Source organism: Eptatretus burgeri, chromosome 18, assembly GCF_056783735.1.
Source record: "Eptatretus burgeri isolate ZD-2024b chromosome 18, Ebu_testis_v1, whole genome shotgun sequence".
In the NCBI taxonomy this organism is placed as follows: Eukaryota; Metazoa; Chordata; class Myxini; order Myxiniformes; family Myxinidae; genus Eptatretus; species Eptatretus burgeri.
Genome location: NC_140978.1, coordinates 47267390 through 47279686, shown reverse-complemented (window position 1 = coordinate 47279686; position 12297 = coordinate 47267390). Strand labels below are relative to the sequence as shown.

The following is a 12297-nucleotide window of genomic DNA, read 5'->3' as shown; positions in this document are numbered from 1 at the left end:
ACGATCGCGTGGAGAACCCGTCCGGTCCAAATCCATTTACCTGCCTAAACTTTGTCCGTCCGCGGGATCGGCAAATCCACCGCGTGCGTTTCCGGACCGGGACTTCACTCTCGCAAGCGAGCACGTGGCGGTCTCGTGCGTTGCACAGCACGAACCGCGTGCTCACTGCTGGGTGAACCCGGCACGGTCCTCGAAACAACTACAGCCGCTACTCGGCTTTCGTTTCTCCCATGTCGCCGTCTCTGTCGCCATTCAACCCACGCACACCTGCGTGTTACGACGCACACAGTCCACTCCATCACATTCACACCGGGAGACGCGGCTGCGTGCTCCCGCATATAACTCGACATCTCCCTCTCATACCGCTCTCTCACACACACGGTCTCCCTTGCACACAGCGACCTTGCACACGGCCGTTCACTCACGCACGGTGCCTCACCCGCACTCCGTCCCTCATCCACACACGCGGGGGCACCCACCCGCGGTACCTCACTCATACACACGGCGACACTCACACACGCGGTCTCTTCCACACACGGTGCCTCACCCACACACGCGGGGGCACTAACCCGCGGTGCCTCACTCACACTCCGTGCCTCATCCACACACGGCGTGCTGGGAAGCACGTACTCCGGCACCATCGCCACCACACCACTCACACGTGGTGCCTCACTCATACTGGCCGTTTTACTCACACACACGGCCTCACTCACACACGGTGCCCCATCCACACCCGGCGTGCTGGGAAGCACGTACCCTGGCACCATCGCCACCACACCACTCACACACGGGGTCGCTTCCACACACGGGGACGCACTCACACCTTGCACCACACACACAGGGACAACCACACTGGGGATTCGTGTCCCCACAAGGGTCTCCGGGGCCTCTATACCCCCCAAGCTCTCCGTGCACCTGTCCACAGCACTCGTCCCCTCAACCTCGCAAAGCACGACCGAACTCACCTGGTCGTGACTCGCCTCAAGGGGGCATACTCCCTCCCCTCGTTCCTGGAGGAGGCCATCCAGGTGCTCGCACTGGGTCCCTACACAGTCCGCCAGCTCACCCCCATTGTCCTCCACTACCTCCGTGTGTGTGTGCGCGCGTCACTTACCCCGTCTTCATCGTGTTTATTGGTCTCTGCTTCTTTCTGGCGTCTTTCCCTTATCTTTATGTAGGTCAACCTTGCTTTCTCTTTAAGTCGCTCCCGTCCTTCCCTGTTTTTCACTCCTTGCTCTTTCACGATCTCCGCGTACCTCATCCTTGCTCTCCGTATTAATTGTTCTTTTCTCTCCCTCGCAATTACTTTCACCTCGTCTCTTGTCTCCCGAATTACTTTTTCCTTACCCGCCTCCACCGCGGGCCTGTCAGCCGTTGCACCCCCTTCCAGCTCGTTTGTTCCGACACGTGGAGTCGCCATTTTAAGTTCCCTGCTCACGGCCTTCATGCCCGCCTGCAGGCATCGGCCCATGTTCTGCGTCTCACCCCGCAGCTCTTTCATCTCTTCCCTCATTTGCTGTGTATTCGCATCCATCGTCGTTTTCACTTCATTTGTATTTGTATCCATCTTTTCGTTTATTTGTTTGTTCATTGCCGCCAGCATGGCGAATAGCTGGGCCATGTCGGGTGCGCTTGGGTGAGCCGATTCGGCAGGGGTTGGGGAAGGGTCTTGGTGGAGAGGGGGGGGGGTGTCATACACCGCGGCCGCTGCCGCACCCACCTCGGGCCCTGGGTTCAGTTGGGCGAGTCCGTGTTCCTGCACAATCAACATTTCCTGCACGGGGATTCCATCCTGGACCATGGATTCTACATTACTATTACACATACCTAATACCCCCGGCACCCGCTCGCCTTGAGACGCCATCTTGCTTCTCGTGAAGGGTTAATTTAGCTCGCTCGTAATTTGGAGGGAATCGGGGGTCGCTTCTCTCACCCCTGGACCGATTCCCGTGAATTTCGCTGGAGACAGGAGAGCCTGTTGTCCCGCTCTCCAATACCAGTGCCGCGAGGAGGGCGATGAATTTGTATCCCACTCCTGACACCAGTGTTGCGGTCTTCGCGCCCGCCGGCGTGCGACGGCCACGTAACTCGAATCGCGGCACGTCGCCCACCGGACGGACAATCCAGTCGTGACCCTCTCGGACTAACGCCGGGAACCAGTCACGGGTGGACCTTTCGGTCTCACCGCGATCGAGCCAATCAGCCCCCGCGTGGGATAGGGTTGCTCGCCAAATTCGAACTACCTAAGTGCCCCACGCGGAGGGTAGACCGGGCGTGCGCACCTCGCGCAGGTCGACTTCGGACACGGGCCACTTAAGCGACCCGTTCCGTACTATCAGAATAACCGGCGGTGTTATCGTCGACCTCGACGGTTCGATTAATTATCGGGCGTATTCAGCCCACTACCAACCCTTTACGTGAAGCAAGATGGGGATTCAATGGAGGAAAAGACGAGAGCGAAGCGGGAGAACAGTTCAACAATAAAGCACATTTATTCGCGGCACACGGAAGCACACAAATACAATTCCACCAAATGCACACAAAAAAAAGAAAACACAATTCCATTTACACAAAAAGCAAACATAAAAGTGAAAACACAGTGCAGAGCTAATACCGACTACCGAGCACACGGCAACACTTATACAATTCTACTTCACAGACGGCTCCGACAACACATACCCAAGACCAAGGAAAAAAAGTCCCCCAAGAACGAGGTAGGCCTGAGGCCGAGACCGGTCGGGCCTACCCGTCTGGTGATGAGACGCGGAGCGGCGATGGCCCGCAACCCGCGGGCCTCGTGGACAGTGCCTGGCAGGGGGTGGGAACGGGGCCCCCTTGGTCGCACTATCTCAGCGCGGGGAAACAGGAGGGGGTTGCTGATGCTCGGGGTATAGAGGATCTTTATTATTGTGCGGCGAGCGTCTCCACCTCGGCCAGGCCGCGCTGTCGGTCTCCCTCGGGTGCAGCTTCCTGCAAGACGCGAGCACACCCTCGTCTGGTGTCGCCGCCTTTCCACAGCTCCGTCCCCTCCGTTCCGACTCCAACGCACACGACGAGCAGCTCCACCGCCCGCGAAGTCTTGACCCTCTGCTTCCGACTCTCCTCTTCTTGACTCTCCGACCCCGTTCTTGTTTGCGACTCTTCCCTTCTTGACTCTCCGACCCGTTCTTGTTTGCGACTCTCTTCTGACTCTCCGACCCCGTTCTGCTGACTCTCTCGTTCCAACCCTGACTGACGAACACGGTCCTTTTATCCCCCCGTAACTTCGCCTTTGACCCCCTCCCTTTGACCTTTCACCTCGCTCCCCATTGGCCCGAGAAAAAGTGGGCGTGAAGGCTTTTTGATCCACAAATTTGCATATATCGATCGTTCTGGAGGCGGGGCCAAATCGCCCCTCGCTCACGATTGGACGGCAAAAAGTTGGGCGTGTGTCGTTTTTGATCCGTTTTTGAAGCAGAAAATCCGTGGTTTTGTACACGCTGTTCAACGTGCGCCCTACACGAGTCCAGCATCGGTGCCCATGAGTGGCGCGAGATGACGGTGATGCGATGGTGGCGAGTTGTGACGGTAAAGGTCGTGGCGGTTGTGGTGAAGCGGCGTTGTGGTTGGTGGTTGTTGTTGTGGTTGTGATCATGGCGGTTGGTCCAAAATAAAGATAGTAAAAGAAAAACGGCTATCCTGAAGAGTCGCAGCACGTATAAATGACATGTATTCCCACTAGACAACGGGTTTGGGCCTAACTACACATGCACTTACCGAGATACCTCACCTAAGGGACCTGAATGGTGGTTTGCGAATCTGGTAACCACAACAATATCAATGAGTTCCATGTGATTTGCTGCTCATGTGGTTTCACAGAAGAAAGAACAGTCTTCCATGACTGCGACATGCGAGTTGTGATTTCATCGATCATTTGGGATGATTGTTCAATATATTCATTTATCAACGCTTTGCCAAAGTATTGTTACGAATTCTCCGCCCACCGGCGTGCGGACAGCCACTTTTAGCCGAATCGCGGCCGTACGCCCACCGGATGGACAATTCAGTCGCAACTTTCTGGAACAACGCCGAAAACCAGTCATGGGTGTGCTCCAAGCGCACACCACGGCCTAGTCAATATTCTACCCACGTGCGACAGGGTCAATCGCCGAATTTGTCGATATACCTGATTATTCGCGCGGGCAGACTACCGAGAGACCATATCTCAATGAAGGCCTGCTTGGACACGAACCGCTTAAGCAGTTCGTTCTGTTCTGGGATAACCGAGCGGTGTATTATCGCCAGGCCTCGTTGGACCCGATTCTATTATCGGTATTCAACAACCGACTATATTCCGATCGCAACGAACAGGTTACATTCAAACAAGCACATTTCTTATTTTACACGTATACAATCAAGCAATAAATGGGTGAAACACGCATGCAGTTTATACAATGAATTGGCGGGAAGGGACAAGACGCGAGCAAGACAAAGCACTACGACCGTCTATTTATTATGTACAGTCACTTATACAGTTTTACTTGCGGACATGGCGCCACAACGTTCATTTGAAAGCAAAGAAAATAAAGAAAGGAAGGTAAAATGTGAGCGGGTGGTGGATCCTCGAGCTCGAGTCCTCCTGATTGTCTGACCCAGAGAGGCGACTCGCACACGATCCTGAGTGACTCCGCCATGACCACCGACCCCCTCAAAGTGCCTTCGATCCAGAGAGCCCAGAGTGATCCAGCTAGCACAATCCAGCGAGCGAGATCCAGCGAGCGAGCCTTGAGCCTTAGCGTCCGCACACACACACGCCTCAGACCTTCTCTTCAGCGCTCGCGTTTCCGCCACCTCCAGAGACTCTCCTCCAACGGTGCCATGAGCAACCACTGCCGCGACTCTCCTCAGCACAAGCTCACAACCTCCAGGAGCCGACGACCTGACAGACCGAGACCTTGCGTTCAGCACGCCCCTTTTATTTCCACGGTTCCTCGCCCCTCCCTTTCAGCACGCGCGCGAAGCTTCCAGAAGCAGGGCGTTTTCCTCGCTGAATCGGGGCCTTTCATTTATGTCTTCGTCTTTTCCGCACGTGTTTGTCGTTGGGGGGGATGGGTGAGGCCATTTCCGTTCTCTCCCGATGGATATCAGGCTTCTCGCAAATGTGCTGAGGTGGAAATGCGGTGGTGGCGTGGTTGGCGTTATGGTGGCGTGGCTAGTGTTTTGTGGTGGTCGTGAGGGTGGTGTGGTGGGGCAGTGGTGGTTAAGGTGGTTGTTGTGAAGCGGTTGATTCAAAATAACGATAGTAAAAGAAAAACGGCTAACTGAAGATTCACAGCCCTGTTGTACGAATAATTCCCATTAGACAACGGTGGGGAAATCTATCTGAACACAAACTTATCGGCATAACTGATCTAAGGACCGATATGGTACTCTGCGAATTTCCACAGCCGTAACAGTATCTTTGGTTCAAACTTAAAAAGAGCTCTTGTACTTAATCTCTCTATGTTCTCATTTTAAAATCATAAAACATACAGTGGAAGAATTTTGAGCCTTTCTCCACAGCCTGATTGCAGCACGTTTGTGCATCTGGAAGAATTAGAAATAAAATTAAACAATCAATTAACTCTTTCAAAACTCTATAGAAGCAAATGTTTTATAATCGAACCAGTGTGTACAAATTCATACCCACGTCATTTAGCAGGACCACGGCCGACCCGACTTAACAGTAATATCACCAATCCACCATCCATCCCACCCATCCATCCATCCATCCATCCAGTATGTACACGTCCACATATCCATCCCTCACCCTTCCCCTGTTCTTACTCGACATCCAACTCGTTACTGTTCGATCACCTCAGTATTCATCAGCAGACTATCGGGACAAACTGAGCAAACAATCGGACATCGACAAGGAAACATCAGCTGAGGTGAGATGAGGTGAGGTGAGGGGAGGTGCAAGAACGAAAAGGAAGACGCAGACATCCTTTTCACCTACCCGCTGCGTGCAGTGTGATGAAGGATCCAGGACACGGAACCGAATCTCGTAACGGATTCAATTCTCCTCGGCATATCCTATCCGTCTTTCTCTTGCCATTCCTCGGCACGTCACGCAAAATCGAGCACAGCCTTTACCGAACCCTCACCCCACACGCTTTGATCCTACGTCATCACGTAACAATGACGTCATGACGTCCGAGTATGCTCACAACAATTGGCCAAAATATTGACAGGCAACCGATTACAGCAACATTTTAACCCTGTGTTAAAATGAAGTTGAATACTTTTGACAAATCTAAAAAAAATGTAAATTTAAAATCTAAACGAAGCCATAACAGGCAAAGCAATTTATGGATTCATAACGATTTAACCATAATTATTATCAATCCAATTTTCCCTTCAATCTCAGTCAATACAAAATGTCACCGTTTTAAACTAAAATCCGTTATGACGAACTTATAAAGTAAAACGTAGTTATTTAGTGGGGTCATAAAATTAATAAAAATATACTTAGTTGATTAGTGGGGATATAAAATGATAAAAATGTTATAAGTTGATTCGTGAGGTTTTCGAGGGACGACAGATGTAATGACGTCAGCGAATGACTGATGATGTCATGACGTCATTACGCCTCTCAGCGGTGACGTCACACGTCGCCATGCAAACGATTGTAAAAATTAGAAAATCGCCAAAAATTCACAAACCTGTCCATATAGCGCGATCTCACAAAGCATATGCTGTACATGAGACCACAGAGCACCCGCATGCCGAAAGTGGCGACAATCCGTCTGGCAGTTTCGGAGGAGATACGTCCACAAAATATGGCTTCGCGTATTAATATAATAATTTACTTGATTATAAAAAAATCACTTAGTTGATGTAAAAATTTACTTAGTTGATTGGTGGGGTTATAAAATTATAAAAATATACTTCGTCGATTAGTGGGAATATAAAATTATAAAAAAATATACTTGGTTGATTAATGGGTTATAAAATTATAAAAATATACTTCGTCGATTAGTGGGAATATAAAATTATAAAAATATACTTGGTTGATTAATGGGGTTATAAAATTATAAAAAAATATAGTTCGTCAATTAGTGGGAATATAAGCCTGGTCTTGGCTTCGTCGTTAGGGTGGTGGCTTGGGATCCTTGGGTCCTGAGTTCAAGTCTCGTTGGCCGCCAAATTAATACACCAGGAGGTTGACTGAACCTGTCATCCTTCGGAGGTCGGCAAAATGAGTACCAGTGTACTGGTAAGGGGGACACTGCATCAGCGGCATAGCTGCGTTCCAACGAATGATGCAACCAGCAGCCACAGGCTGCACTCGAGAGGGAGATTGGGAATATAAAATTATAAAAATATACTTGGTTGATTAATGGGGTTATAGAATTATAAGAACGTGAGCCTGGTGTTGGCGCAGTGGTTAGGGCTGCGGCTTGGGATCCAAAAGGTCCCGAGTTCAAGCCCTGTTGGGCCACTGAATTAATACACCAGGGGGTTGACTCAGCCTGTCATCCTTCCGAGGTCGGCGAAATGAGTACCAGTATACTGGGCCGGTGTATACCCTGGTTAAAATTGGTGTACCATATCCCTGTGTTGTAAGAGGCGACCAGGGTTGCGTCAGGAAGGGCATCCGGCGTAAAACATGTGCCAAATCACGATGCGGATCATACGGATGATCCGCTGTGGCGACCCCTAACGGGAGCACCCGAAAGAAAAAGAAGAAGAAGAGAATTATAAGAACGTTCTGAGTTGATTGGTGGGGATATAAATTTATAAACATATACTTAGTTGATTTGTGGGGTTATAAAAACGTAATTAGTTGATTTGTGGGGTTCTAAAATTATAAAAATGTAATTAGTTTATTGGTGGTGGATATAAAATTATAGAAATGTACTTAGTTGATTAGTGGGGTTATAAAATTATAAAAATGTAATTTGTTTATTGGTGGTGGATATAAAATTATAAAAATGTACTTCGTTGATTAGTGGGGTTGTAAAATTATAAAAATGTAATTAGTTTATTGGTGGTGGATATAAAATTATAAAAAATGTAATTAGTTTATTGGTGGTGGATGTAAAATTACAAAAATGTACTTTGTTAATTAGTGGGGTTATAAAATTATAAAAATGTAATTAGTTGATTTGTGGTGTTAAAAATTATAAAAATGTAATTAGTTGATTTGTGGGGTTATAAAATTATAAAAATGTAATTAGTTGATTTGTGGGGTTATGAAATTATAAAAATGTAATTAGTTTATTGGTGGTCGATATAAAATTATAAAAATGTACTTAGTTGATTTGTGGGGTTATAAAATTATAAAAATATAATTCGTTTATTGGTGGTGGATATAAAATTATAAAAATGTATTTACTTGATTCGTGGGGTTATAAAATTATAAAAATGTACTTAGTTCATTTGTGGGGTTATAAAATTATAAAAATGTAATTAGTTTTTTGGTTGTTGATATAAAATTATAAACATGTACTTAGTTGATTAGTGGGGTTATAAAATTATATAAATTTACATAGTTGATTAGTGCATTTATAAAATTATATAAATTTACTTAGTTGATTAGTGGGGTTATAAAATTATAAAAATGTAATTAGTTGATTTGTAGGGGATATGAAATTATAAAAATGTAATTAGTTGATTTGTGGGGTTATAAAATTATAAAAATTTACCTAATTGATTGGTGGGGGTTAGAAAATTATAAAAAATTACTTAGTCGATTAGTCAGAGTTATAAAATTTATGAAAATGTATTGAGTTGATTATTAAAATTTACTTGATTATAAAAAATCACCGAGTTGATTGAAAAATTTACTTAGTTGATTGGAGGGGTTTTCAAAATTATGAAAATTTACTGAGTTAATTATAAAAAATGGCTTAGTTGATTGGTGGGCATTTTAAAATATAAAAATTAAATGAGTTGATTGGAAAAATTTACTGAGTTGAGAATTGGGGATTATAAAAGTATAAAGATTTACTTTGTTGATTATAGCAGTTAGCTTTGACAACCATCGGTGGGGGGAAGGATTCAAACTACCCTGAACCCTCATCCATACATGCATATTGACAGTAAAGTTTACAGGACATAGTGACCATGAGCGAGACTGCTAGAGGATTATCCTTTATCCCGTATATGATGATGATGATTATGATGATGATGATGATGATGATGATGATGATGATGATGATGATGATGATGTGATACAACAGCTTTTATTTAAATCCAGTAAATTGGAAGTTGGGCTTTAATGTACAATCTCAAAGGTAAAACATATTCTTGCGTATGGGAGCTTGGCTACCAGGTCGCTATCATTTTGTTGGGGCACGACTATGCCGCTGATGCTGTGCCCCTATACCAGTACACTGGTATGCATTTCACCAACCTCGGAAGGATGATAGGCTGAGTAAACCCCACCTGATGTTAATTCAGCGGAAAACGGGGCTTAAACTCAGGACCCCAAGATCCCAAGCCAACCCCAGGCTTATGTAAAACATGATGTCCACAGAATCAGAATTATATTTTTTGAAATGAAACATGAGATATACCGAGAAGAAACACACGGACCATGTTATATCCATAATTAATAATTATATACTAGAAACACGCGGACCATGTTACATCCCTGATTAATTATATACTAGAAATACACGGACCATGTTACATCCCTAATTAATTATATACTAGAAACACATGGACCATGTTACATCCCTAAATAATTATTTATTAGAAACACACAGATCATGTTACATCCCTAATTAATTATATACTAGAAATACACGGACCATGTTACATCCCTAATTAATTATATACAAGAAACACATGTACCATGTTACATCCCTAATTAATTATTTATTAGAAACACAACGACCATGTTACATCCCTAATTAATTATTTATTAGAAACACAACGACCATGTTACATCCCTAATTAATTATTTACTAGAAACCCACGGACCATGTTACATCCCTTATTAATTATTTATTAGAAACACAACGACCATGTTACATCCATAAATAATTATTTATTAGAAACACACGGACCATGTTACATCCCTCATTAATTATATACTACAAACACACGGACCATGTTACATCCCTAATTAATTATTTACTAGAAACATATGGACCATGTTACATCCCTAATTAATTATTTGTTAGAAACACAACGACCATGTTACATCCCTAATTAATTATTTATTAGAAACACAACGACCATGTTACATCCCTAATTAATTATTTACTAGAAACACACGGACCATGTTACATCCCTTATTAATTATTTATTAGAAACACAACGACCATGTTACATCCCTAAATAATTATTTATTAGAAACACACGGACCATGTTACATCCCTCATTAATTATATACTAGAAACACACGGACCATGTTACATCCCTAATTAATTATTTACTAGAAACATACGGACCATGTTGGATCCCTTATTAATTATTTACTAGAAACACACGGACCATGTTACATCCCTAATTAATTATTTACTAGAAACATACGGACCATGTTACATCCCTTAATTATTTATTAGAAACACACGGACCATGTTACATCCCTCATTAATTATATACTAGAAACACACGGACCATGTTACATCCCTTATTAATTATTTACTTGAAACACGCGGACCATGTGACATCCCTAATTAATTTTTATGATGAAACTCTCAGGAGGTCGTGGATGGGGATGGGGAGGCTGGGGTCTGTAAGGCGGTGGGGAAGGGGGGTGTGCGCTGGTGGGGAAGGGGGGGTGTGCGCTGGTGGGTGTGGGGGCGAATGGAGTGCAGTATCTCAAGGTTGTCTCGTGTAAAATGAGCTAAGGTATCAATTACCAGTATGAACTGGGAATCGGTACTTTAATTGTGTAAAATTAATCAACGTACCAATCTAAAACCAGGGTCGGTGCTTTATTTGTGTAAAATGAACCAATTGGCACCAACATGAACTGAGGATCGGTACTTTCATCGTGTAACATGAACCAACGTACCGATATGAACCCAGGACCTGCTGCGATTTCTTTGCTGTTAAGAAATTGTGGTTTTTTTTTCATTTCATTTTTGAGCTCTTTCTTCCAGCGCAAAAATAAAAGGATTCCTTTGTTTTCTTTTCCTCTCCTATCGTGGTATCTTCACTTCGGGTTCACCACGGTCTGATTACATTATGCTATCCAGTATTGTACTGTGTATAGTGACCATGGCGGTGTCGTTAGCGCCTTCTTATTCGGCAGTAATTTCCTTCATGGAGCAATTCACTCTGCTTCGTCTTCTGTGAGAAATCGTACAAATTGCAGAATAACGAGGGAACTGAATAAACAGTATAACGGTAACGGAGAGTGAACGAAAGAAAAAGTGACCGGAAGAAGAAAAGGATTAAAAGCGTGTTTGGTGAATGTGAGTATTTACCACACGGTCGTGACGTCATCAAGCTACACGGAGAGACCGGTTCATCAACTGAGCAAGAGGAACAAGCAAATGGATCACGAGTTTTCATCCCGCACTAAATAAATGAAATTTGTTGTCGGAGGCGATGGCGGCATTTATGACGTCACGTGTTGCTTTCGGACTCGAACGTTGGTGTCGGATTCGGAGTGCGGACGCGCTTTCTGCGAGCAAACGACGTGTCGGGGCTCGAGCTCGAACTCGCGCTCTTCTCGCAAACAAGTGGCAGGTCGGAGGGCGAACCGAAGCCGCTCTTTCAACCAGGTGTGTGGCCATTGCGTGAAATCTGAAATGGGCGAAGCGTAGAAAACGGAATAACTGAAAGATGAGGTATGATATGTCCAAGCTCCGGGGAGTGAGGGTTCCATCATGTTGTCCTCGCCAGACGAGAGGCCATTGGATTTGTGTCTGTGTGTCTGTGTGTCCGCTCAGGGCGTGAGTGGGTTTTCTCCGAAACCGCTTGTCCGATTGACACGAATTTTTTTTACCATTGGTGCGACGACTCGTGTGGAATGTTTCGATGATGATCATGACGTCATCAGTCACGTGGTTCGGCAGCCATGTTGGAAAAACGGGGAAAATTTGGACCTCTGTGTGTCTCTGAAACAGCACCAAGGAAAGACAATTAAACTTAGCACGTGGCAAGGACTCCATGGGGAAGAGGTGTGATTTTTTTTTTGTTTTTTTTACAGCGCGTGCACTGTATACTATTGCATCGAGTTTGAAATGTCCCCGGCGTCGTCTACCACGTCTCCGGTGGGTCCGGTGTCCCCCCCCCCCACGTTCCTCAAGACGGCCAATGACTGCCGTCCGGTAGATGCAATGCGTAACCTCGACGGAAATGGCGACAATT

General features: G+C 45.5%; 2 protein-coding genes across 15 annotated transcripts in view; one reads left to right on the top strand and one right to left on the bottom strand.

Annotated features, from left to right (window-relative positions):
- The window catches only part of LOC147009047 (amyloid beta precursor protein binding family B member 2-like), a 192083-nt gene extending 185925 nt beyond the window's left edge, over nucleotides 1-6158 (bottom strand). For 6 of the 8 annotated variants that reach the window (XM_085863925.1, XM_085863931.1, XM_085863932.1 and 3 more), the window contains exon 1: nucleotides 5978-6152. The gene's annotated coding sequence lies outside the window, so the exon portion shown is untranslated. Of the gene's footprint in view, nucleotides 1-5977 lie in introns of all 8 variants that reach the window. The other 2 variants (XM_085863928.1, XM_085863927.1) reach the window with 2 other exon arrangements.
- A 5181-nt stretch (nucleotides 6159-11339) lies between these two features.
- GATB (glutamyl-tRNA amidotransferase subunit B) overlaps nucleotides 11340-12297 on the top strand; it is a 234815-nt gene continuing 233857 nt past the window's right edge. For 5 of the 7 annotated variants that reach the window (XR_015053363.1, XM_085864528.1, XM_085864530.1 and 2 more), the window contains exon 1: nucleotides 11403-11708. Coding sequence is in view for 5 of the 7 variants with exons in the window: in XM_085864528.1 (XP_085720654.1) it covers nucleotides 11533-11708 (176 nt within the window). In the remaining 2 variants the exon portion in view is untranslated. The other 2 variants (XM_085864532.1, XM_085864531.1) reach the window with 2 other exon arrangements.